Below are 24,719 nucleotides of genomic sequence, written 5' to 3' on the forward strand. Positions count from 1 at the left end.
GTCTCTTGCTCTGGCTACTGTGTATAGACCGCCAGGGCCATATACAGATTTCCTAATAGAATTTGCAGATTTCCTCTCAGAATTGGTCAATGCTGATAAAGTGCTAATTGTCGGAGATTTTAACATTCACGTTGATAATACAAATGATGCATTAGGACTTGCGTTTAATGACCTAATAAACTCTTTTGGAGTCAAGCAAAACGTCACCGGGCCCACTCATCGTTTTAATCATACGCTAGATTTAATTATATCGCATGGAATTGATCTTACCGATATAGATATCGTAACTCAAAGTGATGATGTTACTGATCATTTCCTTGTATCGTGCATGCTGCGTATTACTGATATTAATTATATGGCTCCGTGTTATCGTCCGGGCAGAACTATTGTTCCAGCCACCAAAGACAGATTCACAAATAACCTGCCTGATTTATCTCAACTGCTCTGTGTACCCATAAATACGCATGAACTAGACGAAATGACTAGCAACATGAGCACTATCTTCTCTAATACATTAGAAGCTGTTGCCCCCCTCAAATTGAAAAAGGTTAGAGAAAAACGTACTGCGCCATGGTACAAGAGTTATACCCATTCTCTCAAGAAAGAAACTCGTAATCTTGAGCGCAAATGGAGAAAAACTAACTTGGAAGTTTTTAGAATTGCGTGGAAAAACAGTATGTCCAGCTATAGACAGGCTCTAAAAGCTGCCAGGGCAGAGCATATCCGAAAACTCATAGATAATAACCAAAACAATCCAAGGTTTTTATTTAGCACAGTGGCTAGATTAACAAATAAACAGACACCACCCGATCTAAATATTCTCTCAGTTTAATAGTAATGACTTTATGAATTTCTTTACTGATAAAATACATAATATCCGAAAAACAATAACAAATGTAGATTCTATTGCGTCTAGTATTTCAGCTTCATTCATCGCACCCAAAGAAAAACTGCAGTGCTTTACAACTATAGGACAGGAAGAGCTAAATAAACTTATCAATGCATCTAAACCAACAACATGTTTACTAGATCCTGTACCCACTAAACTACTGAAAGAGTTGTTACCTGTAGCAGAAGAACCGCTTCTCAATATTATTAACCCATCGTTATCTTTAGGTCACGTCCCAAAACCATTCAAGCTGGCGGTTATTAAGCCTCTTATTAAGAAACCACAACTAGATTCTAATGAACTGGCAAATTACAGACCCATTTCAAATCTTCCGTTTATGTCTAAAATTTTAGAAAAAGTTGTGTCTGCTCAATTGTGCTGCTCCTTGCAAAAAAATGATCTCTATGAAGAATTTCAGTCAGGTTTCAGGCCTCACCATAGTACAGAAACTGCACTTGTTAAAATTACAAATGACTTGCTTCTTGCTTCAGACCAAGGCTGCATCTCATTGCTAGTATTACTTGATCTTAGTGCTGCGTTCGACACTGTAGTAGACCATGACACACTCATAGATCGATTCCAAAACTATACTGGTATTCAAGGGCAGGCTTTAAGATGGTTTAGATCCTACCTGTCCAATCGCTACCACTTTGTTCACTTAAATGGGGAGTCATCTCAATTATCACCAGTAAAGTATGGAGTACCACAAAGATCTGTCCTAGGTCCTCTGCTATTTTCAATATACATGTTGCCTCTTGGTAATATTATTACAAAATACGGGATTAGTTTTCATTGTTATGCTGATGATACTCAACTATATATCTCATCAAGACCAGATGAAACTTCTAAATTATCTATGCTAATAGATTGTGTAAAAAATGTAAAAGATTGAATGACCAATAATTTCCTCCTATTAAATGCAGATAAGACAGAGATATTACTTATTGGACCAAAAAAACAGTACACAAAATCTCTTGGATTACAATTTGCAACTAGACGGATGTACTGTTACGTCCTCTAAAGTCAAAAATCTGAGTGTTATATTAGACAGCAACTTGTCCTTTGAAAATCATATTTCCCATGTTACAAAAACAGCATTCTTCCATCTTAGAAACATTGCCAAGCTTCAAAACATGCTACCTGTTTGTGATGCAGAAAAGCTAGTTCATGCATTTATGGCCTCTAGACTGGACTACTGTAATGCACTGCTAGGTGGTTGTCCTGCATCTTCAATAAACAAGCTACAGATAGTCCAAAATGCAGCGGCTAGAGTTCTTACCAGGTCAAGAAAATATGATCATATTGCCCCAATTTTACAGTCTCTGCACTGGCTACCTATTAAGTTCCGTATCATTTACAAAATATTATTACTTGCCTATAAGGCCCTAAATGGTTTAGCTCCTGCGTACCTAACTTGTCTTCTACCACGCTACAATCCAACCCACTCCCTAAGGTTGCAAAACTCTGGACTTTTGGTAGTACCTAGGATAGCAAAGTCCACTAAAGGAGGTAGAGATTTTTCACATTTGGCTCCCAAACTCTGGAATAGCCTTCCTGATAATGTTCAGGGTTCAGACACACTCTATCTGTTTAAATCTAGATTAAAGAGACATCTCTTTAGGCAAGCATTCACATAATGCATCTTATAATCTTGTACTGCAGTTATATCTGATCAAATGTACATTATTATTATTCTTTAGCTTGGGTTGAACAAATCATTTTTGCTTAGATGGAACAGCAGCTACGCTAATTATGTCTCTATTTGTTTCTCTGTTTCTGTCATGGGATTAACATCCCATGGTAACTAGGAATTACAGAAGCTTCAGTCTGGATCCAGCCCTTAAATGATCTGAGATGACCGAACACCTGAGAAAAGATAATGCCAACACCTCAGAGGATGCCAAAGCTCAGACAACATACAGAATTACCAAATTTTGCCATAAGTTGAATATATTAAGGTTCTGCAATATACAAATATATTGTGGAAACTTAATTTCCTGTAGAGCTGCTTTGCAACAATTTATATCGTAAAAAGCGCTATACAAATAAACTTTAACTTTGAACTAAAAATCAAACAGTTTACCAAAATTAAAAGCCTAAAGAATGGCCCCTAAGTTACTTGTCATTATCCAAAACCACTAACAGTACATTATTTACACTAACCATCTGCCTGGGTTCATGTACCTTCCTCAAGTACAGAAAAGTGTCAGGATACTAAGAGATCCAGACTGTGGATTGTCTAAATTTGATCTTGAACAATGAACATTTGTGCAGGCAATCTAGTTAGAGGCCTTCTATTAAATACATGATTGCAACACTGCACATTCATTTTCCAAGAAATTATTCTTTATTTATTTTTATTCTCTAACTTTGTTTATACAGGGATTGAGATTAATGGGCCCACAGTAGGTCAAGGCATATTTCTATTCATTTTTCACTATAGCAATGAGACAAACACTGTCCAGATTCAACCATGTGATTAGTGTAAACAGATACACTTCAAAATGTTTAAAAACATTTCTCTATTCAGCTTTTTTTTGTTGTATTGGGGTACAATGAAAACATCTCAGAATTCCTGGAGAACCAAATTAATTGGCAGGAACTGATACTTTCATTGCCAATTGAAGGCAAGACAAATCCAAAATCCAAGAATTCCGAGAATTTTTTTTCAACGCATCCAAAAAGGAAGACAAAAAATACCATGCTTAAAAAAGATATTGAAATATGTCTGTTTATAGTAATCACATGCTTGAAACCAGGAAGCATTTGTCTCTGTTTTAATGTGAATGCAAAAATTGCAGCAATTTTCTCAAATGTCAAATTATATGTAATGTAATGCATCTTGTAAGTGCAAATGTAAGTCGAGACATTCCTATAAATGGTAACTGAGAAAAGTATACAGAAATGAAGGTAAACAAACAATGTATCATTCATCATGATAAATTATTTTATACATGAATGTGCACAAACAAACATAGATGGTGCAGACAAAGGCTAATGGGAAAAGTGTGATAGGTAGAGAGCAAAAGAGAGAAGGTGACTCAAAGCGTACACTTTCTGAAGCACCGTCAGTGGCAGCAACTGATTTCAACCAATCAGAACCTCTCTCATAAACCCTGTGCTGGAAATCTGATGCAATGTCACATTTCCACTCACTTTTTCTCGTCGAAAACATACCTGTCCAAAACAGACATCCATAGAGAAGACCAAACGTTGTTTTACATGTAACTACATTTTCAAAGAGTGGAACAGATTAAGCGGAAATGCCTGAAATCTTAGCAGTGGCCATTCATGCACTGTGTATCATTTGATACATCGATTTATAAATTAAATGGCTGAACTCATAAGTTCCAATTCTAGAAAAAAAGCACTGCACATTGATATAAAAATAAGTCTTCGCAAAATAAATAGATTCTAAAATGATTTGATTGTGATTAGCCTTCTGGCACCCTTCGTTCATTTTATTGCACAAGAATTTCACGGTTCCCTCCACCCTGGCAGGAAGTGAGATGAAGAAGAAGAGATAAAGAGCATTCATTTTGGTTTCAAGTGCAGTAGCTGGCTCGAGGTTCACAGGCCGTTCTTCACAAGCTCGTGGACGCCATTCTCATCAATGACCAGAGTGGGCTGGAAAGCTTTTCCATTCACAAGATGCTCCAACCCCTTGGAAACAAGACAGGCTATTCATTTTTTGAAACCGGAACTGGCAAGTAGAGTACAAGGCCTAAATGTTTTCTTTTCTCCTTGCACCTAAACAATATATTAGATACAAATACTCTGGGATTGATGTTCAAATTAAAATAGGCCTTTGTGACTCTTACCTCACCACCATAAGACACAAGAGGAGAGATCTCACATTTGATTGGCAGGTCTGTTCCATCCTTCAGGCTGTGGCACCAAAAAGAGTTATAGATTTTTATATGTATGGCATTGCCAGATCAAGCATTAATCATGTCATATATGATATTAAATGATTTTAAAGATTACATAAATTAAAAAAAAAAAGAGAAATTTTTGCTTCAGTAATCAAAATAAATTCCACTACAAATGATTCACCCATTAGATACAATTTAGATCACCACAATCAATGTATGCACGATCCAAATATTTTGAATACATTTAAATATTCATAATACAAAGTTCTGCCAATTTGCAGCCGAGGAAAACTTGATTATAAGCACCTAAACCAGATTATGTGTTATAATGAGCAGCCTTGTTCCATTCAGCATGCCTGATGCTCATTTCCCAGCATGCATATTATTCTGCCCGTTAGTAGCTTCTGGATGGGTCAGAGCCGGTTTAAAAACCTTTACCACGGCCATCTGGGATTGGACACCTTCTTCCACTGAGCTCTAACAGCTAAACGGAATCTACTAAGAGCGAAGCCCCTTCACCATGCACTACATACGACAGTGAGAATAGTTACTTCTGGCTGACTTCAGGTGTGACTGTCCCTGCTGGTCCATGTCTAGAAATGTTACACAGGAAATATAGTGTGGTTACACTGTAGCTGAAGATAAAGGGGAGTGAAACCGAACACAGGTGGGAAGGAAATGTGGGTTTAAAGAGATATTTCAGCTCGAAATGAAAATTCTGTTATCATTTACTCACCTTTATGTTGTTCCACACCTGTATGCTATTATTTTTGCAGTAGAACACAACATGAGAATTTTCAAAGAGCTCTTTTCCATACATGACATAATTGCTGTCAAGATACAAAAATGACCAAATAAATAAAAAAAAACAAATAAATAAAATATTTATTTTTAGAACATAAAGCGATGTGTGATGATTCTTCAGAAATTCTCATTTTGTGTTTCATAGAAAACAATAATAGTGTAATAATAGCATATAGTTTTGGGAAAGCACCAGTGTGAGTAAATAATGACAGAATTTTCATTCTTGAGTGTATGTCTCACCTGGGTATAGCAGGTGTAGGGGTTCCATTCTCATCAACGAAATGTCCTCCTGCATTTAAGATCCAGCGGTGATGCAGGGACATGAGGGCCTGACGGGCTGTAGTGGGGTTGTCCTTCCCATCTTGACTGTCTGCATTTTTCAATGGAGAAAACTCATCTTCTCTCAGAACTTCATATACCACAAATGTTCTGCCACACACAAAAAATGTTTCAATAAGTTAGAACTAATTGAACAAGCCTGAAGCAAACCTTGAAACAAAAAACAGCAGAGTATAAGATATTTAGATTTTCTAATAATAGTTTAATATACAAAAAAAGATAAAAAAAATAAAAGCTGGAAGTATTTTATATTTTGATTTGATTTTGACAATTTTAAAGGGGAAAATTCAAACTGTCATTGCTTATGTCGTTCCAAACCCGTAAGACCTTTGTTCATCTTCAGAAAACAAATTAAGATATTTTTGATAAAATCCGAGAGCTTTCTGACCCTGCATAAACGGCAACGGAATGTAGTAAGGACATCGTTAAAATGGTCCATGTGACATCAGTGGTTCAATCTTAATTTAATGAAGCTATGAGAATACATTTTGTGCACAAAGACAACCAAAATAATGACTTTAAGTATATCTTCTTCTGTGTCAGTAAACATAGCTTCATAAAATTAAGGTTGAACCACTTATGTCACATGGACTATTTTAATGATGTCCTTACTACCTTTCTGGGTCTTGAACGTGATAGCTTCGTTGCGGTTTATGCAGGGTCAGAAAGCCCTTGGACTTCATCAAAATGATCTTAATTTGTGTTCAGAAACAAAGGTCTTACGGGTTTGGAATGAAATGAGGGCGAGTAATTATTTGTGGGTGAACTATACCTTTAATCCAGTTCACTCAATATAATTTTAAACTATTCAGCATACAGAAAAGATGTTATGAATTATCTTCTTGTTTTGTATATGATTAGCCTTAATTCTATTCTTTAAGAGATTCTGGAGGCTCTCTGGGTCTTTGTTTAAAGCATAAGAATTAATATCTCATAAAAGTGTATGCCAGAGCAAGGGTATCATTCAAAACGTTGACATTTTGAGAAATCTTTTCATTTTTCAAAAGGAAATTTAGAATGGCATGAGTACACTGCACTGTCTACACACTGTGCATATTGTATAAAACCTGTAAAATACCTAAAACACCAATGAAACGGGTGTAAATGAGCACCCTTCCTGCCAATTGCACACATACTAAAAACAGGAATGGAAAAAAGTCCGGACACTAACTTGGCAAACTGGAAAATGTCGAAGACAAATTTTTCCATTTTAATCCCATTGGGTTTGTCAGGTCTGATTAGCTGTCCTTGTGTGTTCACGAAGGGAATTTTCTTCTGTGCCACATGGTGTTGCAACTGTGGCTCATGAGTCCTAAAAGTAAGATATAGAGGTATAAAGGCTGAGCGATGGACAGGCAGACAGAAAAGTGAAGCATGTTCTTTCAGTTAAAATTTCATAAAAATGACAATAAGAGAACACGTCTGGCAAAGTCATCTGTGTTTAAAATACCAGACACTCAAAAACTGCAGATGTTCCTCTTCTGACTTTACCTCATTCTCAGCGCACATTAAAGTCAGCTCCATCCTGTCTAGTATTTACAAGACGGCAAACCTCATTGGAAATAGCTCATAGAAATAGCTGTACTGTTTCATATGTTACGGAGATCATTGCCTAGCGACAAAATATCATTAAACGGCTCCTAAAGCTGTGATTCAGAGAGGAGTAATCAAAAATTAACCTACATACTTTGCCAAAAATAAATTGAAAATATTAATTGAAAACTACTGTGACATTAACATCTGACTCATACAATGCATGAAGCACTCTCTCAAGATTGACTAACCTCACGATCTCTTTGAGGAATGTGAGGGTGAAGAAGTGATTAGCTATGTTGCCGGCACTGAACATTAATCGTCCATCGGCGCTTCGCTTCTCTGCTGTTGCCAAGGTAATCTCGCTGTACTCCACTACTTGATAACGCCCATCCACCTTACAGACCACGCCCACTGCCTCTGTTGGATTGGTCTTCTCCACAACCTGCCAATCAGAATCAGTAGATGAATGTTTGGATACAGCACAACATTAATGCATTTCGTTTTTGTCAGTATCAATGTATCCAAAACTTTCCTGCACAAGCAATACCATGCAGATTCACTAAGTTCATGTCCCAATTTTTTTTTAAATAATTTTTAAGAGAATTTCTATTTAGATCATCTAGCGCTCACTGTAAAATGTCTAGCTCCATTATCACTTTAATAACAATAATAATTACATTACTGTTAAATATAATCTAAATGCACTTTCTACTCAAAGAATCATGGAGAAAAAATTTAAGGTTTTCACAAAAATATTAAGCAAGACAACCATTTTCAACTGTGATAATAATAGGAAATGTTTCTGAAGAATCATGTGACACTGAAGACTGGAGTAATGGCTGCTGAAAATGTAGCTTTGCCATCACAGAAATAAATTACATATAAAAAAAAGAGAATGCAATATTTCACAAAATTACTGATTTTACTGCACTGGTAAGTGTAAGAACATTAAAACTAACTAAGAAAACTAAAACAAACAAAAACGTACCAATCACAAACTTTTGAAGTTAGTTTTGATGTTTAAATAGCTTATTTCATGTGATTTACTTTTATAGACACATATACATATATATATGACAGTAGTTAGGATTACACAATAGCTGAAAAAACAGTTTACCGTAATAAACCCTATAAACTCTTGTTAATGATTTCATTTGATTTAGTTTGTGTTGAGTTTATCAGCTGTCATAAAAATTGTATCACGTCAACTGATAACAATTTGCAAGTACATCAAGTTCTAAGTCCAAGACTAAAACCATTTGTGACCCTGGACCACAAAACCAGTCTTAAGGGTAAATTTTTCGAAATTGAGATTTATACATCACATGAAAGCTGAATAAATAAGCTTTCCATTGATGTATGGTTTGTTAGGATGGGACAATGTTTGGCTGAAATACAACTATATGAAAATCAGATGGTGCAAAAAAAAATCTAAATATTGAGAAAATCGCCTTAAAAGTTGTCCAAATGAAGTTCTTAGAAATGCATATTACTAATCAAAAATTTACTTTTGATATATTTACGGTAGGAAATTTACTAAATATCTTCATCGAACATGACCTTTACTTAATATCCTAATGATTTTTGGAATAAAAGAAAAATCAATAATTTTGACCCATACAATGTATTTTTGGCTATTGCTACAAACATACCCCAGCGACTTAAGACATAGCGACTTTGTGGTCCAGGGTCACATTTGTTAAAGAAGTCTTTTTAACATTTAAAGGAATTTAGGTTGAAAAGACACATCTATCAATACTGAAATGTCATTTCTGTATAAGTACTAAACTAGCTGCTGTGTTTGAATGGGCCACACACTCCTGTGTGCTGTGTTTGCCTGAGATCTGTGCTAAATTACAGCAGAGGGAAAAGCAGAAAACCCTTTCCATTCATCTGAGTAACAAATTACAAACTTCTTCGTTGATGAAGGGTTAGCACTGGGGGGAGACATCCAGCTGAAGCCACTTTAAGTGCATGCTTCAGAAATGATGAGGGGTGGGTGGGTCCAAATATTCTTACCATCGTCCCCCTGTCACGCAGGAACTGTTTAATTGCTAGCAGCTTCAGAGAGCTCAGTATTCAAAACCAGCTGTTGAGTATTTATGTCTGAACCAAATGTCACATGCAAACACTTTCATGAATCACATTTTGTACGCTAACGATTCAGTTTGAGACTCAAAGGATGCTTTTTGTTCATACTGTGAATTAGAAAACCAAGGCCACACTTTAAAAAAAAATATCCCATTTAGAAAGAACAGAGAGAAAGAATCAGAACACTTCTGTGAAAAATTAGATAAGTCGGAAATATTTGTCCAGACATAAAACAAGCACTTCCAGATTTCAAGAAATACTATTGTCATTACATCAGTAACCGGTCACACAAGAAAAACATGCCGAGTTTCACTCTAGCGTAAACGGTTACTCCAGAAACACTCCCACTGTGCGTCATTTCATAATAATTGTCACAGATACACGTTTAGCATTTTGTATTGGGTATCTGCATTGTTAAAAACATCTTCAGTCCGGATAATGTAAACAGGAATGCATGCAAGCAGGTTCAACCTAGTCATTTGAAACCAACTGCATCATAATAACCACTATAATACGTCAAAAACTGAGGCTACACTGAGAATAATGGCTAAATTAATTGGTATCCTGCATCACCAGGCTGGTTATATAAGAGTTTTAAAGGCAATTTGGCTCCTGACTGGAGACCATTTAAAATGTCCAGAATAACCACTGTTCCTTGTAAAAGTATTTTATCCCCTTCTTGCTGTTGTGTACACAGACTGCAAAAGCACATGTGAACAAGTTACCTGAATTTACACTATAACAAACCACAATTAATTGCTGTAGGATGTGCAGCTAAGCACAGGGTCCCATCAAAACATTCCTAAAGTAAACTTCACTACTATTACAATTTACAACTATTTTAATGTGTTTTAAAAAAGTAATTTATTCCTGCAATAGGAAACATTCCTTATTATTATCAATGTTAAAATCAGTTTGTGCTGAATTTTTGTGGAAACTGACTTTCTTTTTCCCCAGGATTTTTGATGAATAGAAAGTTCAACAGCAATTATTTAATACAGGAAATTAAAAAAACATTATGTCGTTACTGTAACTTTTGATCAATTTAATATGTCCTTGCTAAATAAAATGTAATGTAATTTCTTTAAAAAATAAATAAATAAAAAACAGACCCAAAACATGTTTGAATGGGGTATATGTTGAACGTCACCTGATCAAACCCAGAAAAAGCTCCATCTGCTCCATCTAGTGGACTAACAAAATAGGCTTTGTTTTAAATATGTGACAATTCTATAATACATAACTAGGAAATAGCCAAGTCAGGGAATCGACCACAAATACAGATATATAAAAACAAAAGTTGTTTAGATAAGGTGCACAAGCTTAATGATGATACAACTCTAAGCTTGTGGATTTATGAACAAATTTGTAATAGAACTGTATTTGCATAAAAGCTTTTTGCATAATGTATAGAAGAGGAAATACCTGCAAGGGCAGGGCTGGGTATGTTAAGGACTGACCTTTGCACCACAATCGGCTCCTTTCAGTGTACAGAAGCCAATGAAAGCAGGGTCGGCCACTTTCACAAGAATGTTGTCTACACAGTAGACATGGATGTAGGAGATTCCTCTCGTCTCCATGTCCTTCACAATGTTCTGTGTCCCCAGAGCTCTGTACAGGCCCCCGTTTCCATCTGAATGTGAAGATTCACAGAAAATATACAAGTTCTGAATATTTACTTGAGTATTTCTAATTATGATGTTAGCAAGCTGTTCATTCATGATATCATGCTGAAGGCTAACTGAAAGGCAAATTAACCTGGATATTTTAATGGGCTTTAGAAAAGTGTTTTTTGATTAAAATAAGTGAAGTGAAGTGACATACTGCCAAGTATGGTGACCCATACTCGGAATTCGTGCTCTGCATTTAACCCATCCAACGTGCACACACACAGCAGTGAACACACACACACCGTGAACATACACCCGGAGCAGTGGGCAGCCATTTATGCTGCGGCGTATTATAAGGTATATGGTTCAGATTACTTGAAGAGGCTTTGATGTTTCGTTCAGCAACATGCATTATTTATAGGCATACCTCATATGTGAAGTTGCTTAAAGTTGTCTATACAACTAGAGATAATAACCTTGCTCTAAAAACTTACCTGGTGCCATGGACAGTTTGCCTTTGCTCTCTAGAATAATTTTCCCATTAAAGTCCACAGCGGGAAGCATGCCTTGCTGAAAGAAAAACACATTCTCTTCCTTCAGGCCGAAGTATTTGTGTTGCATGAAAAAATCTTTGGTCATGTCCATTGTTCTGCCACTTGTCATAATGTACCTGATGAATCAAAACATTGATCATGTCATTGCAAGACCAATCTCTTGAAAGAATCTTAGCTTAAAGTGTAAAGGCCATTGCAAACTGAGTATGAAATGTCTGCACGTTGAAAAATAAATACAACCTCATATTGTGTCAATCAAGTTTGAACATTGCCCCCAAAACTTTCGTCCGTCATAAACATTTATTTTTTAAATCAGACCGGGTTCCATTTTCTGCATTTTCGCATCCGTAGCAAGCATTTTGATAAGAAAGGATGACGAATACGAAAAACGCATATGAAAATTTCGGACTCAGTGTGCAAGGACCTTTAGTCTATTATTTTTGAAAGGCGTCTTCCTCACCAAGGCTGCATTTATTTGATCTTTTTTAATATTGTAAAATGTAATTTACTTGCAATCTGAATTTCCAACAGCCATTACTACAGAAATCATTCTAATGTGCTGATTTGGTGCTCAATAATAATAATTTCTTAATATTATCACAGCTGAAAACAGTTATGCTGCTTAATATTTTTGTGGAAAACATTATACATAATTTTTCAGGATGCTTTCATGAAGTTCAAAAGAATAGCATTTATTTGAAACAGAATTTTATAAATAATTTTCTACTGTCACTTTTAATGCATTAACTTAATGCATACATTTTTTTTCTAAAAAATTACTTTTAAAAATATATGATGGTATGAGCATGTTTTTTCTGGACAGTAAATTCTGGATGCTAAAATTATGGTGTTCTTTAAAGTATATTGTCACATGACTATGACGATCATACATGGACATAGTTATCTGTCTTTAAAATGATGAGCTATGATTAGAGCTGATCATTAGGGCATCATGTGTCAGGTGGCAAAGATCAGTTCTGCTGGGCAGAGATTGGCTCTAAAATTCTTTTTCTCTTGAGGTCTGACCTAGTTTCTCAGGACGACATGCTGGTCCAGTCAACCTGATTTCACACTGACTAAACCATGTAATGATATTCATAGCAGGGAGGTCGCTTGCATTACGGTAAGTGGGGAGAAACTTCCTTAAGATGAAAACAAGTCTGGTAATCCAAGTAATTAGATTGAACAATCATTAACTCAAACTACTTCCTTGGGAATTTGGAAATGGTTGTCTATGGCTTCAAATGTAAGTGCACTGTAACAGAACACTTGAACAGAACATTTGAATTATGTTTAATGCTAATCTTACCATGGAATACAGCACTTCCTTGAGTGCAGTTTTTCAGCGAGCTGTTCCAATCTTCTGATGCGTTCGGCCTGGATCTGAAAGAGGGTTTTGTGAGAGGGGAGGCACACGTCATACATGCCTTTTGGATATGATACACCCAGCCGTGTCCCTTGCCCTCCAGCCAATAGAAGAACCGCAACTTTGTTCTCTGATATACAGCGAAGGCCTGTGTGGAATGATGGGAGGTTAGGTCACTTTAGCAAACAGACATTAATACCATGTCATACAATTCAAGGAATAAACAAATATAGGTCATTGCTCCCATTACTTAAAGTGAAATATGCTACATTAATGTACAAATGAAATCAACTATGGTGAGAAAAGAGACGGATGATGTAGGTATAAAATGTCTGGATTCTTAAACAACAGTTTGTGTTTAATTATTTGCAGATAACAAGGGTGATTATCATCGACTTTTATGAGGCCTGGCTTATCTAACATAAATTACTGTTATGCTAGATGTTACATCACCCACACACAGCCTTGAATATGCTAAAATAGGACTTTTATGCGATTAATTTAAAAAAACAAACAAACAACAACCTTGAATTAAATTAATAAAAAAAAAATGAACTGAACAAAGATGACACAGAAAAGTCATTGGGTATCATAGTAATATGGTCTTATTAAAGATGATGTGATGCTGAATGAGCTCAACATGACTTCAGCAAAGCAATTACGTCAAATCTAACCAGAACCAGATGTTTTCAAACTGTTTTGAAGCATCCTCGCCCAAAAATGGAGTACTGGGACAAAACAATGTTTATTCAAATTTGAAACCTATTGTTATTTCAATAACTGAGTGCCTTTTTAGACAGACTCTGAGCATAAATCCTAAGCTGTTGATTTCTTATGACTCTTGGGTCATGATTAAGGTCTAAGGATGGTTCTCTGGGGTCCATTTGGGTGGAGAAGACATTGTATCACTCATTATGTTTTGTTGCACAACATTTTTTTCCGCTCGACAAAGATTTAAAATAATTACTATCACATTTGGGTTATATTATTAAATTAAACATAAGTTATTAAGCGTTTGCAGTTGTTTAAAACGGCCTTTTATATAAATTTCTCTGCCTGTCCGCTTGGTCAGACTGGGAAACCAACTGGCTGCTTGGCCAGTTTGGGATGGCACTTAATGCAGAATAATGTGCGAGATGGACCAGGAGTGCTGTGAAACATAAAAAATATCTGAACTCACCCTCTTCTTCCCATTCTTTGAGACATTCACGATCGCGTGTTACGCTTCCCAAAACTTCTCGGGGCACCGGCTCCATTCTGGTGTCCACCTTCTCCTGTGAGTTCTGCCCAGACGTCTTCATGGCAGTTTTAAAGAAGTTATTGATCTCCATGAAGTTTAGGCTCTCCAAATCAACAATCATTTCAGCTTGTTCCTCAGGGCGTAGCTGGTCCCAGTATTGGAGAACATGAGACTGTCCGGCTTCAGTGAGTCTCTCAGTCAGTTTGCTGGTGTCCATGGTCTTTCCTTTTGATCTGGATCAGTTAGTGATGGAGGAGAGGCAGAAGCAAAGTGACACTGAATCTCAGTTTCAAACAGATCTACCTGTATTATCCCTCCCATAAATTGATAACTACTCTGTGTTGGACTCTGGGTTGGCTACGTCTAAGGTCAGGTGTGATCTTTACCTCTCCTCAAAAATCAGTATCATTTTTAATTGGCTGGAAGACAACATAGACCATTCCTGGTAATTTGAAAGCCTAGTGGACAGTAATCAAGTTTGATAAAATTCTGACACGTCCTCCATTCCTGATTAAAGATCACACCCATAAATTACAACTCTCCTATACAATACATCTTGTGCCTACGTGCTCAACATTAATGAATGAAAACACATTGTTTACTGACAACAAGGTATCAATTTTAGCATAGCCATTCATAAAAAGAAACATATAGTCTTTAGATGTCAATTACCCATATCTAGCCCACATTTGTCCTCAAACTCAAATCGATAGACTGGTTTTTGATAAGAGTTTCGTGGCGGCACTGTCGCCTGCACCCCATCCTTGACAACAGTACAGCTCTCTGCTGAGCCAAACCTTGCCAAATGTTTCTGATGGTAAATTTAACAACATCATAACATTCTTACCTTTCGAGCAGCCGTTGACCACTTAATACTTCCCTCTCACTTCAGTAGGACTAAAGACACGGCTACATCTCCTGAGAGCACCGCCTTCACTGTTTGAGATCCTCCTCCGACATCCGTCAGAGACTGACGTGGCAGGACACACACGGAAACACCAAACCTGTCTTCAGCAAGCTCCACCTCCTTCGGACGTGAATAGACAGGCGAGCCGTCATTCACAAAGTCGTAGCCAACAGCGAAACAGAGATCAGGTCAAGCGCGGGGCTTACTGAACAATAAATAAAAACGCAACGGAAAAATACATTTTTGTTCTAGATTTATTCATTTAGTCTATTCAAAAAAATTGCCCAGTAGCTGGGGTGAATTAACCTACGTTTTTATTGTTGGAGTTTTCATTTTGACGGCACCTTCTGGAGAGCCAAATGTAACAATATAAAATTAATATGTCATTAAATAATATTTAATTAATTAGTAATTAATTAATAATACTGACTTGAACATAATAGCAAGTCATTTACGCACAATTTAATTAAGATAATTAGGGGCAAATGCTTATATATATATATATATATATATATATATATATATATATATATATATATATATATATATATATATATATATATATATATATATTCCCAAAAATATAATAAAAGTATATATATAATAAAGAATTATATAATAAAATATAATATATACAAAGCCAAACATGTATTAATAATATTTTACAATACATGTACTTTTTCTAATTTCAATTTATTTAATTTAATAAAGTATTAAAAATGGAGTAGAATGGAGCATATTCTACATTTTTAATATAGAGTTTGCAGATTAAAATTATACTTAATTTGCTTGACTGTAGAAAACACGACTTTGAAGAGAAAAATCGTCATTTCCGGTATCATGGCCACCATAACAGTGGCAGGAATTTGTCAACTCGGTCCAAAACTGGGTTTTATGGATCCGCTGTGGCTTTGAGGCGCCAACTCGGCTTTTCGGTTCTTTAAGATCCGACTATGGTGCGGCACTTCGCACCAATTTGGGCGTTTGCGTTAAAATATGGCATCTGAATCCCTGTTCGTCAGCAGTTGGTAGTTAGCTGTAAACTTTGGCATGCAGAAAATCACTATGCAAAGATCAGTTTAGCAAAAAAAAAAAAGAAACGTTTCTGCAAAGGGCAACTAATGGAGCAAACACTACTTATTATACACCTGATAGCATTTAACTCCGATTATTACTGATATTATTCATGGCTTGTAGTTCTGGCTCCAGTGCAAAAATGTCCAGTCCAAATGTTAGCACACCGGCGATGGCGGTGACACCAGACGCCGTGGATCAGAAGACAAGCCCGGTGGTATTTGAGATTTACGGAAAGATCTGGAACGTGCAGGCTCGTTTGGGTCAGGGCGTCTCGGCCTCGGTGTACCGGGTGAACTCCGGCCGGGCGAGCTCTGCAGTCAAAGAGTTCCAGGTGGACGCGCAGGGCGGAGATTACGGGTACCTCAAGGAAAGCTCTGTACTGGAGAAGATTCAGGGACATAAAAATATCGGTAAACCATACAGGGATCAAGACGAGCTAACAAATACAGAATTAAACCAGTGGTTCTCAATCTCAACCAGGGGGCCAGGGACCACTCTGCAGACTTTCCTGGGTGCCCCAATAAGTCTTAAAATTATGTAGTTAAATTAGCATAATCTCAATTAAAATGCTAAAAACAAAAGTAATGTACAACATAAAACTGACATCATATTTTTGAGTTTATTTACAACATCAGTATCAAAGGTATATATCAGGTTAGATATGGGGACAAAGGGGGCCTTGGAGTCAAAAAAAGTTGAGAACCACTGATTTAAACAGCGCTATATGCCAATTTATTGGTAATAAAATCATGCAAAAAGTCATCATTTCTGTTGAACTGATGTTCCGTTCATTGTAGTAAACATGATTTCCCTCCATTACACAAAAACAACTTTCTAAAAATTCTGAAGTAACATTATTTACGCCCTTTGTACACCAGTTTATAATAATTGAATTTTTTCCATTTTTACCCTATTCATTCATAGAGAGCTGTAATCTATATAATGGTTACAGCTACAAACAATTTCCCGGTTCTATTTGTGCTATTTCAGATATACTTTCTACACAATTTGCCTTAGTCATCTTGAGTCCTGGAGATCCAAATGCTATTCCAGCATTATAATGTTGGTATTTTCTCTCTAGTGACGCTGTATGGAATGTTCACCAATCACAACCCATTTGGTGTGGCCACTCATTGCCTGTTGTTGGAGCTTTTAGATGTGAATGTGTCAGAATTGCTGGTAAGGGTGAGTAATCAGGGGCATTCCATGTGGTTGATTCAGCACTGTGCCCGTGATGTTTTGGAGGCCCTTAGCTTCCTGCACAGAGAAGGTTACGTACACGCTGACCTCAAGCCCCGCAACATTCTCTGGAGCGCTGACGACGAGTGCTTTAAGCTCATTGACTTCGGCCTTAGCTTTAAAGAGGGACACCAGGTGAGGAGTTGATATGGCTTGCCTGAGACACCCAAATTTATTCACATACACAGACATACACTACCGTTTAAAAATTTGGGCTCTATAATTTTTTTAATCAACTTTTTTGGAGTCTCTTATGTTCACCAAGTGTTCATTTATTTGATCGAGAAGAGTTGAACAGTAATATTAAATTGCATTTCATTCCTGTGAAGTCAAAGCAGAATTTTCATGCCTACTCCACTTTTTAGTGTCTTGTGATCCTTATAAACCATTAATATGCAGATTATATATATGCATTAATAATATTCTGCTGACCTCAAATTTTTAAATGGTAGTGTAGTATTAATGTGCCTCAGTATTTAGATATGAGTTGGCTGTGAGCCTAAGGGTTCTTGTCTGTTTCTTCCAGGATGTGAAGTACATCCAGACAGATGGATACCGGGCACCTGAAGCCGAGCTGCAGAACTCACTGGCCCAGGCAGGTCTGGAGAGTGACTCTGGCTGCACAACTGCTGTGGACCTGTGGAGTCTGGGAATCATTCTTCTAGAGATGTTCTCAGGAATCAAACTGAAAGAAACTGTGAAGTCTCAGGAATGGAAGGTCAGCTGATACCCAAGCAGCTGTGAAGCTGTACTCTCCCTGGAATATGACCTTAAATCTTTAATGTTATGTCAAATGTAAATCTTGAATTTGTCAATTTTCTCTTGAGTCTACTGTTCCTCATGTTATTTTGACCTCTTATGCTTCCTAAGATAGCATTGTGTTGTGTCTTTACAGGATAACAGTTCTGCAATAGTAGACCATATCTTTTCAAGCAATGCTGTGGTTTACCCGGCTATCCCTGTTTTTCATTTGAGGGATCTGATCAAAAGGTAGGACGTAATCTAAGCGGTGTACCAGTGTGTTCTTTAGACATGACTAAAATGAGTAATGTGTCTTTACATTCCCAGTATGCTTCACAATGACCCTAAACTGAGAAGCACAGCTGAGGCAGCATTAATCAACCCTTTCTTCAGCATTCCCTTTGGTTTGTATGACACTGCATCTAAAAACATTGCTACTTTGCCCAACACTTGGTGTAACACTTTGTGAGTGAGGAACTGCTTTGGGTTTTAGCGCCTCATATTGAAGATTTGGTTCTTTTGCCTACACCTGTCTTGAGACTACTAAACGTAATAGACGACAACCACCTGCATAATGAGGATGAGTATGAAGGTAAGTCTTTGTCTTTTTTTTTTTTTTTTTTTTTCTCTCTATGGTTTCTTTATTTAGTAGGTCCCAACGTGACATTTATTTCTTGGTTTTCTTAGATATAATAGAAGACATGAAAGAAGAATGTCAGAAGTATGGCACGGTTGTATCCTTATTGATCCCAAAAGAGAATCCCGGCAAGGGACAGGTGAGGAAAATGACATTTTTAGTAGCAAATGTGCTTTATTTTATAGAAAGTGTTTTATTGTGTCTCTGTAAAATTGATATGAAAATATCCTTATCCAGTAACTGTAAATGACGCCAAACCATGGAAATGTTTTGTCCCAAAAGTGTGGGAATTCTGGCAATAACAATTTTTGGTTTATTTGAAAGCAATGATAACTTGCAGTTCAGTAAGTGAGCCTGATGATAATTCAATAGCAATTCAGACAGATTAAGCGGGTTTATTTTGAGAAGGATTCATTAAATCGATTCAATAACTTGTGAGTCATTTTGACACATTCCATTACAGAAACTCATAAGAGTTTATTCCTTTTTAATTAAACTACTCTGGTTACACTATGTTCAAGACAATGCAATAGAAAGACTTGTCTATTTATTGTCTTTGTATTTTATTATTTGCACTACTTAATTACATATACATTTAAATATTAATATAAATAAAAAATATATAAATTTATTTTATAACTGTAATTTAATATAATATTTACAAAACAAAAAATGAATATATTCTCTGTAATTATCTGTACTTACATACTATCATATCATGACCAGCAAGCAGCAAAAATAGTGGCGCAGGAGTCAGTTCCACCTCCTATTGGATAGAGAGACAATAATTCAGAGTGTACTGTGCTAGATGCTGTGTCCAGTCTTGAAGATTTATTATTTATCGTCTCTTGGCAGGTGTTTGTGGAGTATGCAAATGCTGGAGACTCCAAAGAAGCCCAGAGACTGCTGACAGGCCGAACGTTTGATGGCAAGTTCGTGGTCACTACGTTTTATCCACTGAGTGCCTATAAGAGAGGTTACTTATACCAAACTGTGCAGTAAAGCTGCACACACACCTCCATACAAAACATGTCAATTACAATCATGTGACTGCTTTTAAACCCTTGATCTGTGTATTATTCTATTGTGCTACCTTTAATACTTACTTGTGTCACTAAGATCAACATTGTTGTGAATATAGGCACACATGCAATTGAACTTGGGTGGAACAAGGAGAAACGTTTTAGTGCCTGCTTCCTACTTCCCTTTTTTACTAAATGATCACATCATAATTAGACAGTTATATTTACCGTGTGATAGCTGGTTGCCAGACATTCAATATGTGTGCTTCCATATTTTGATTAGTTAATTTTTTTTTTTTGCAGTGGGGTTGATGCACTGCTTTGGTTTACACTGCCTTCTAAACAACAGATCACTTCAGAGACTAGGTTTACATGCGTTTTGAATGTCTACGATTCCAAAAATGTGTAGTTTATGTGGCCTGTTTTCTTCCGTTCTTTTTTTCCGTTGTTAGTTTTAGTGAAGGTATGTAGGTATTTCCAGTAATTATGCACATATTTATAAACTACTGGCAAAATGCACTGGCCTGCATGCACTGTGGTGTGGTTAACATTTATGTTCAACTTGACCATGAAAGCTGTTTAACCACATTTAAACTGAAGATGGAAATCTGCAGAGAGAGCACAAATACGACAGAGCGGGTAGCCTTGTGCTATAGATCATTCTTAAGTGACTTTTTTTTTTTGCTTATTCAGGGTTGACTGGAATGAGACTCTATATGTCCAACACAAAAGTCACAATCTGTCTCATCCAAAACCTCTCTGGATATGTTTGTTGAACATTATACTATCATTTTAGAATTTTGAACTTGAATTCCAAAGTATAATATTAGTTTAAGCACAAATTGTGTCTGAAAACTCATCAAAAACATTTCAAGTGGACTTCTTTGGGAAATACTCAAATGTGTGGTATGTTGTGCAAAGCAACGTAACTCATACCTTCATAGATAGCACACATATGTGAAGATTCAGGAGCAAATAATCTACTTTGTATCTTCATTAAGCTGGACTGCCCTGACGCATTAATAAATAATGCTGTTGTGAGACTCACTTACTTTACTATCAAAGATACAGTAACAGTACAGTGTTTCAGAAAGGCTTAAAGCTAAAATGCTTTCTACAGTGATATCTAGTGAGTGATTTTGAAATCGTAACATTATTTAAAGGCTTTTCCAGTTGTGATAGGTGTAGTGTTCCTGGTATCATTGTGTTTTCCAGTCAGTTTGTCTGTGATTGCATGATGTAGAGTCTTTAATAGTTCTACAAAGCTTTCTGACACAAGAAATTCTTCGTAAGTGTGTTCTCATTTACTTAATGAATATCGCCTGATGTGTTTTCAGTCATCCAGGTTGATTGTTTTTCTTTCTACCGTCCAACGAATGCCATAAAGTCAGTTTTCTCTGTCCTGCAGTCTAGAAATATATGACATTCACTTCCAGGGCAGTGAGCTCTAATATGATAAGTGTACAAGACAATGTGAGGAAAGAACTGGCTGGTTTTCTAGATGTAGATTTTAAAAATACAAAACAGCCTTTTTTGTGGATTAGATGGCATTGTGGCAAATAGTTATTATTTTTATTTAAATTTTTTTTCTTTTTGGTGGGAATGTTTTTGGAGTGTTATTGTAGGAAAAGGGCACTTTGGTTATGCATGTTCTGAGTGTGAGTGATTCCAGATCTGGGCTATTTACTGAAATTCTTTATCTGAGCATTGGAAAGAAATTGTGATTGATCTAGATTTTATACACTCATCTCTCTCTCTCTCTCTCTCTCTCTCTCTCTCTCTCTCTCTCTCTCACACTTGCACGTTAATGGTGATGACATTTCAGAGAATTATGGAGATGGTGAGCAAGAGATCTTTTAGTATCCTGCCCATATGAATCTGGACTGCTGCCAGTGGTAAATGTGACTCTTGGAAAGAAAGATTCAGTTGCTAAAACATTTGAGCTTGTCTGTCTTTAAATGCACTAGGCATTGGATTGTGCTACTACGTGTTTGGATACACTTCCTAAGCACAAGAGAGAACCTGTATGAGTTTGAATGAATGAAGTTGCCTAGGCTGCTTATTTACATTGTCTTGTTTTATTCCTCTTCCTGTCAGAGAAAACCTACAGTGAACAAATAATTGGCTTTCAGAATGTTAAATAATAACAGTATACATATATTTACTCAGAAACAAGAATTTCTGATATTAATTACAAAATATATAATATTATGAGGAAACTATGCTGTTTATGAAACATGCAACAGAACATTAATGAGAAAGGGATTTGCTGTAATTTTAACAAATGGGAAGCTTCCAGTTTGACAATCTAGCTTGATGTTGAAATGAAGTCGTCTTAAATGGATGATGAAAAGATTCAGATTCATATAAGTGAATATTAGTGAATTTGACAAATGTGACAATAGCAATAGTCAGTTTAAGTGCATATTGTGCCTGTGAGCCCGTTATTAATATAAATCCACAATAAAATGATCAATTACTTTTTGCTCAAACAATATCATTAAAGCTGCTCAAACAGAGCCCTGAGGCCCCTTCTAACACTTTTGAAAAGCACAAAGATTTCTTTTCATAATTAACTACTGCATAGAACCTGAGATGGGTGTCTGTCAGGGATCATTTCATGCTGCCTTAATTTTTTTGTATGCTGTAATGTCACAGTCAGTAAATGCTAGACCGTGAGAAAAGTGCCAAAATTGTTTCAAAGCCTTCCTTTTTTCCCTGCCACCAGCAACCCTGGAGAAACACCTAAGCCTGCAGGGAAACCATACATATACCTTTATCTTGAATTGCATTTAAATGCCTTTAGATGTGTCCAGGAACATTAAAATGTGTTCCAGTTGGGTGCCAGAGATCATATGAACAGTAATGCACAGTGCTGGAGTTTGGCTGGCCTTTGTGTTTGTGTGTAGTGAATAATGAACCTCCCAAGAGAAAACACTGCAGGGTGTAACCACAGAAAGACATGGGAGTGAAATGCTCTTTGGGCCTTAATAACCCAAGAAAGGTTGGAGAACTAAATGGCAGCATGAACGGTGAGAAAGATTTTGAGTTGGTGACTACTAGAACAGACATATTGAAGTTCTAATCAGGAATAGAGAAAATGCACATGAACATCCTTGTCTTCTGCCTTCATATTTATGATCATAATTTCTTTTGTAACCCTCTTTAAAAATGTATCGGCTGCTTTATTGGTTTCAATATTGCAATAAAGTCATATCACCCATATCTCATAGCATGCATATGACCTTTGAAGGAAAAGGGCAAGAGCTCACCTGACAGTACAGACATTAAATGAGGAAGTGTGAACATATAAGGCAGCAAGGTGATAAGTTGACATGAATCATGTATAGATAATAAAATATAAGGGTATAGGTCACAGACTGAATATGTGGCTTTGCTAAGGTGAAAAACAATCGAGAAAGTCTTGTATTATGGAAATCAGCTTTTTTCTGCAATGCATTGAAGAATCAGAGGTTTAGATTCTTCAAATCACTTGTTAATTGGAAAGCTGAGTGAACAACAGAAGCGAGTTTATGCGTGATCTACTGTTTGCAGTGAAGTCATGGTGACATGCTGACTTCACAAAGGTATATAATGCATATGATAGCATGATCAAAAGGTTTATAGAAATGGTGTTTACAGTACATTTGTGGTACGTAAGTGCATTAGAGTGGTTGAAGTGCAGGGTTTATAGGATCGAAGCAGTTAGGATAATGATGTGAATTCTGATGAAATGTCTCTCAATGTTTTGTATGCAGATTCTATTTATGATTCTTCCCTTTAAAAAATGTTTATGTGCTTTCATATTGAATCTTTGCCAATGATTTCATTGTTACTGAAAATACAGATTTCTACAGTGAAAATTCCCTCTAAAGCATTACAAAAGTTTTACAGTCTAACATTTAAATAGATATTTTGTGTAGATGTTTAAAGTTTAAACCTCACTATGAATTTGGTAACAGGAGATTAAAAGGAGTATGTTCAATAGTTAAGGTAAATAATAATTGAATTATACATTGTGGTGCTGGTGGCCTGCATTACCATTATGTTGCTCCATATTCAGACAATCATGTGTTCTTGTTGAACCTTCCTCGTGTCTTATTATCCCTGTGGCTGAGATGTGATTGGGCGAAAGATAATTCTTTGTGAAGCTCTGCCTCAAAGTCCACATTATATGTGGCAGGGAAAACTAACCTAAACTTGAATTTGAGCATGCTACAAAGTATAAAAATGATCTAACATTGAGTGTGAGGATGAGTGTTTTCTGTATTAGAGTAAACGCAAAAGTTGAGCAGATGATCGTCCACTAAGGATCATCGGAGACTGTGACTTAACAGCTCTGGATGGAATGAATAATATTCATTTTTCTCACAATAAAATGTTAATGTCTGTATCATGACCTTGTGTCTTTATTTAATGTGTTTTTTTTTCTAATTAGTTGCTTCAATTTCTGAAGCAGAGCTGCTTCATGACAGAACAGCATTTATTCCAATTCAAATGAGAAATCTTATAATGGAAGGAACCAACATACACTCATGATACAGACCACTAGATGGCAGCTCTACCTTTCAGACAGTTATATGCAGCTGCATTAAAAATGAGTAAGGTTATTGTGGAAATGGATATCATTACTGAAAAGCAAATTATGCACATCATAGCTGTAAAAACATGTAAGAATAAAGCCTTTATGTATAATGCATTTTAAAGGGTTATTAATGCATTATAATCGTTCACAATATATCCCAATTTAAAATGCAGTGTTACAACGAAGTGTTATAAGTGTTATAATGTA

At 36.3% G+C, this 24,719-nt stretch overlaps 2 protein-coding genes across 3 annotated transcripts; one reads left to right on the top strand and one right to left on the bottom strand.

The window, feature by feature from the left end:
• Positions 1 to 3,221: 3,221 nt before the first annotated feature.
• Positions 3,222 to 15,286, bottom strand: LOC306844815 (UDP-N-acetylhexosamine pyrophosphorylase-like). 2 transcript variants are annotated; one of them, XM_079377197.1, is made up of 11 exons: positions 15,152 to 15,269; positions 14,245 to 14,537; positions 13,008 to 13,212; positions 11,639 to 11,814; positions 10,995 to 11,167; positions 7,692 to 7,885; positions 7,079 to 7,219; positions 5,809 to 5,997; positions 5,316 to 5,357; positions 4,711 to 4,777; positions 3,815 to 4,552 (listed from the first exon to the last, which is right to left on the bottom strand). In XM_079377197.1, the coding sequence occupies exons 2-11, from the start codon at positions 14,519 to 14,521 to the stop codon at positions 4,460 to 4,462; spliced, it is 1,557 nt and encodes a 518-aa protein (XP_079233323.1). In that variant the 5' UTR covers positions 14,522 to 14,537; positions 15,152 to 15,269; the 3' UTR covers positions 3,815 to 4,459. The 2 variants fall into 2 exon arrangements, with proteins under 2 accessions (XP_079233324.1, XP_079233323.1); XM_079377198.1 differs by lacking the exon at positions 5,316 to 5,357 and having other exon boundaries at positions 3,222 to 4,552; positions 15,152 to 15,286.
• Positions 15,287 to 16,036: 750 nt separating this feature from the next.
• On the top strand, positions 16,037 to 24,313 carry LOC306845438 (serine/threonine-protein kinase Kist-like). The gene is made up of 8 exons (XM_079378238.1): positions 16,037 to 16,698; positions 17,370 to 17,662; positions 18,054 to 18,245; positions 18,423 to 18,517; positions 18,596 to 18,672; positions 18,762 to 18,860; positions 18,956 to 19,044; positions 19,761 to 24,313. The coding sequence occupies exons 1-8, from the start codon at positions 16,398 to 16,400 to the stop codon at positions 19,905 to 19,907; spliced, it is 1,293 nt and encodes a 430-aa protein (XP_079234364.1). The 5' UTR covers positions 16,037 to 16,397; the 3' UTR covers positions 19,908 to 24,313.
• The last annotated feature ends 406 nt before the right edge of the window (positions 24,314 to 24,719 follow it).

This window comes from Barbus barbus (assembly GCF_936440315.1).
Source record: "Barbus barbus genome assembly, chromosome: 25".
NCBI lineage: Eukaryota > Metazoa > Chordata > Actinopteri > Cypriniformes > Cyprinidae > Barbus > Barbus barbus.

Coding starts and splice junctions, on each gene's coding strand:
- LOC306844815 (XM_079377197.1), bottom strand. CDS start 14,521: ATGGACACCAGCAAACTGACTGAGAGACTCACTGAAGCCGGACAGTCT. Junction 5,358..5,808: donor CCTACACCTGCTATACCCAG/GTGAGACATACA, acceptor TAACATTTCTAG/ACATGGACCAGCAGGGACAG. Junction 4,553..4,710: donor TTGTGTCTTATGGTGGTGAG/GTAAGAGTCACA, acceptor CTTGTTTCCAAG/GGGTTGGAGCATCTTGTGAA.
- LOC306845438 (XM_079378238.1), top strand. CDS start 16,398: ATGGCTTGTAGTTCTGGCTCCAGTGCAAAAATGTCCAGTCCAAATGTT. Junction 18,673..18,761: donor TTTCTTCAGCATTCCCTTTG/GTTTGTATGACA, acceptor TTTGGGTTTTAG/CGCCTCATATTGAAGATTTG. Junction 18,861..18,955: donor TAATGAGGATGAGTATGAAG/GTAAGTCTTTGT, acceptor TGGTTTTCTTAG/ATATAATAGAAGACATGAAA.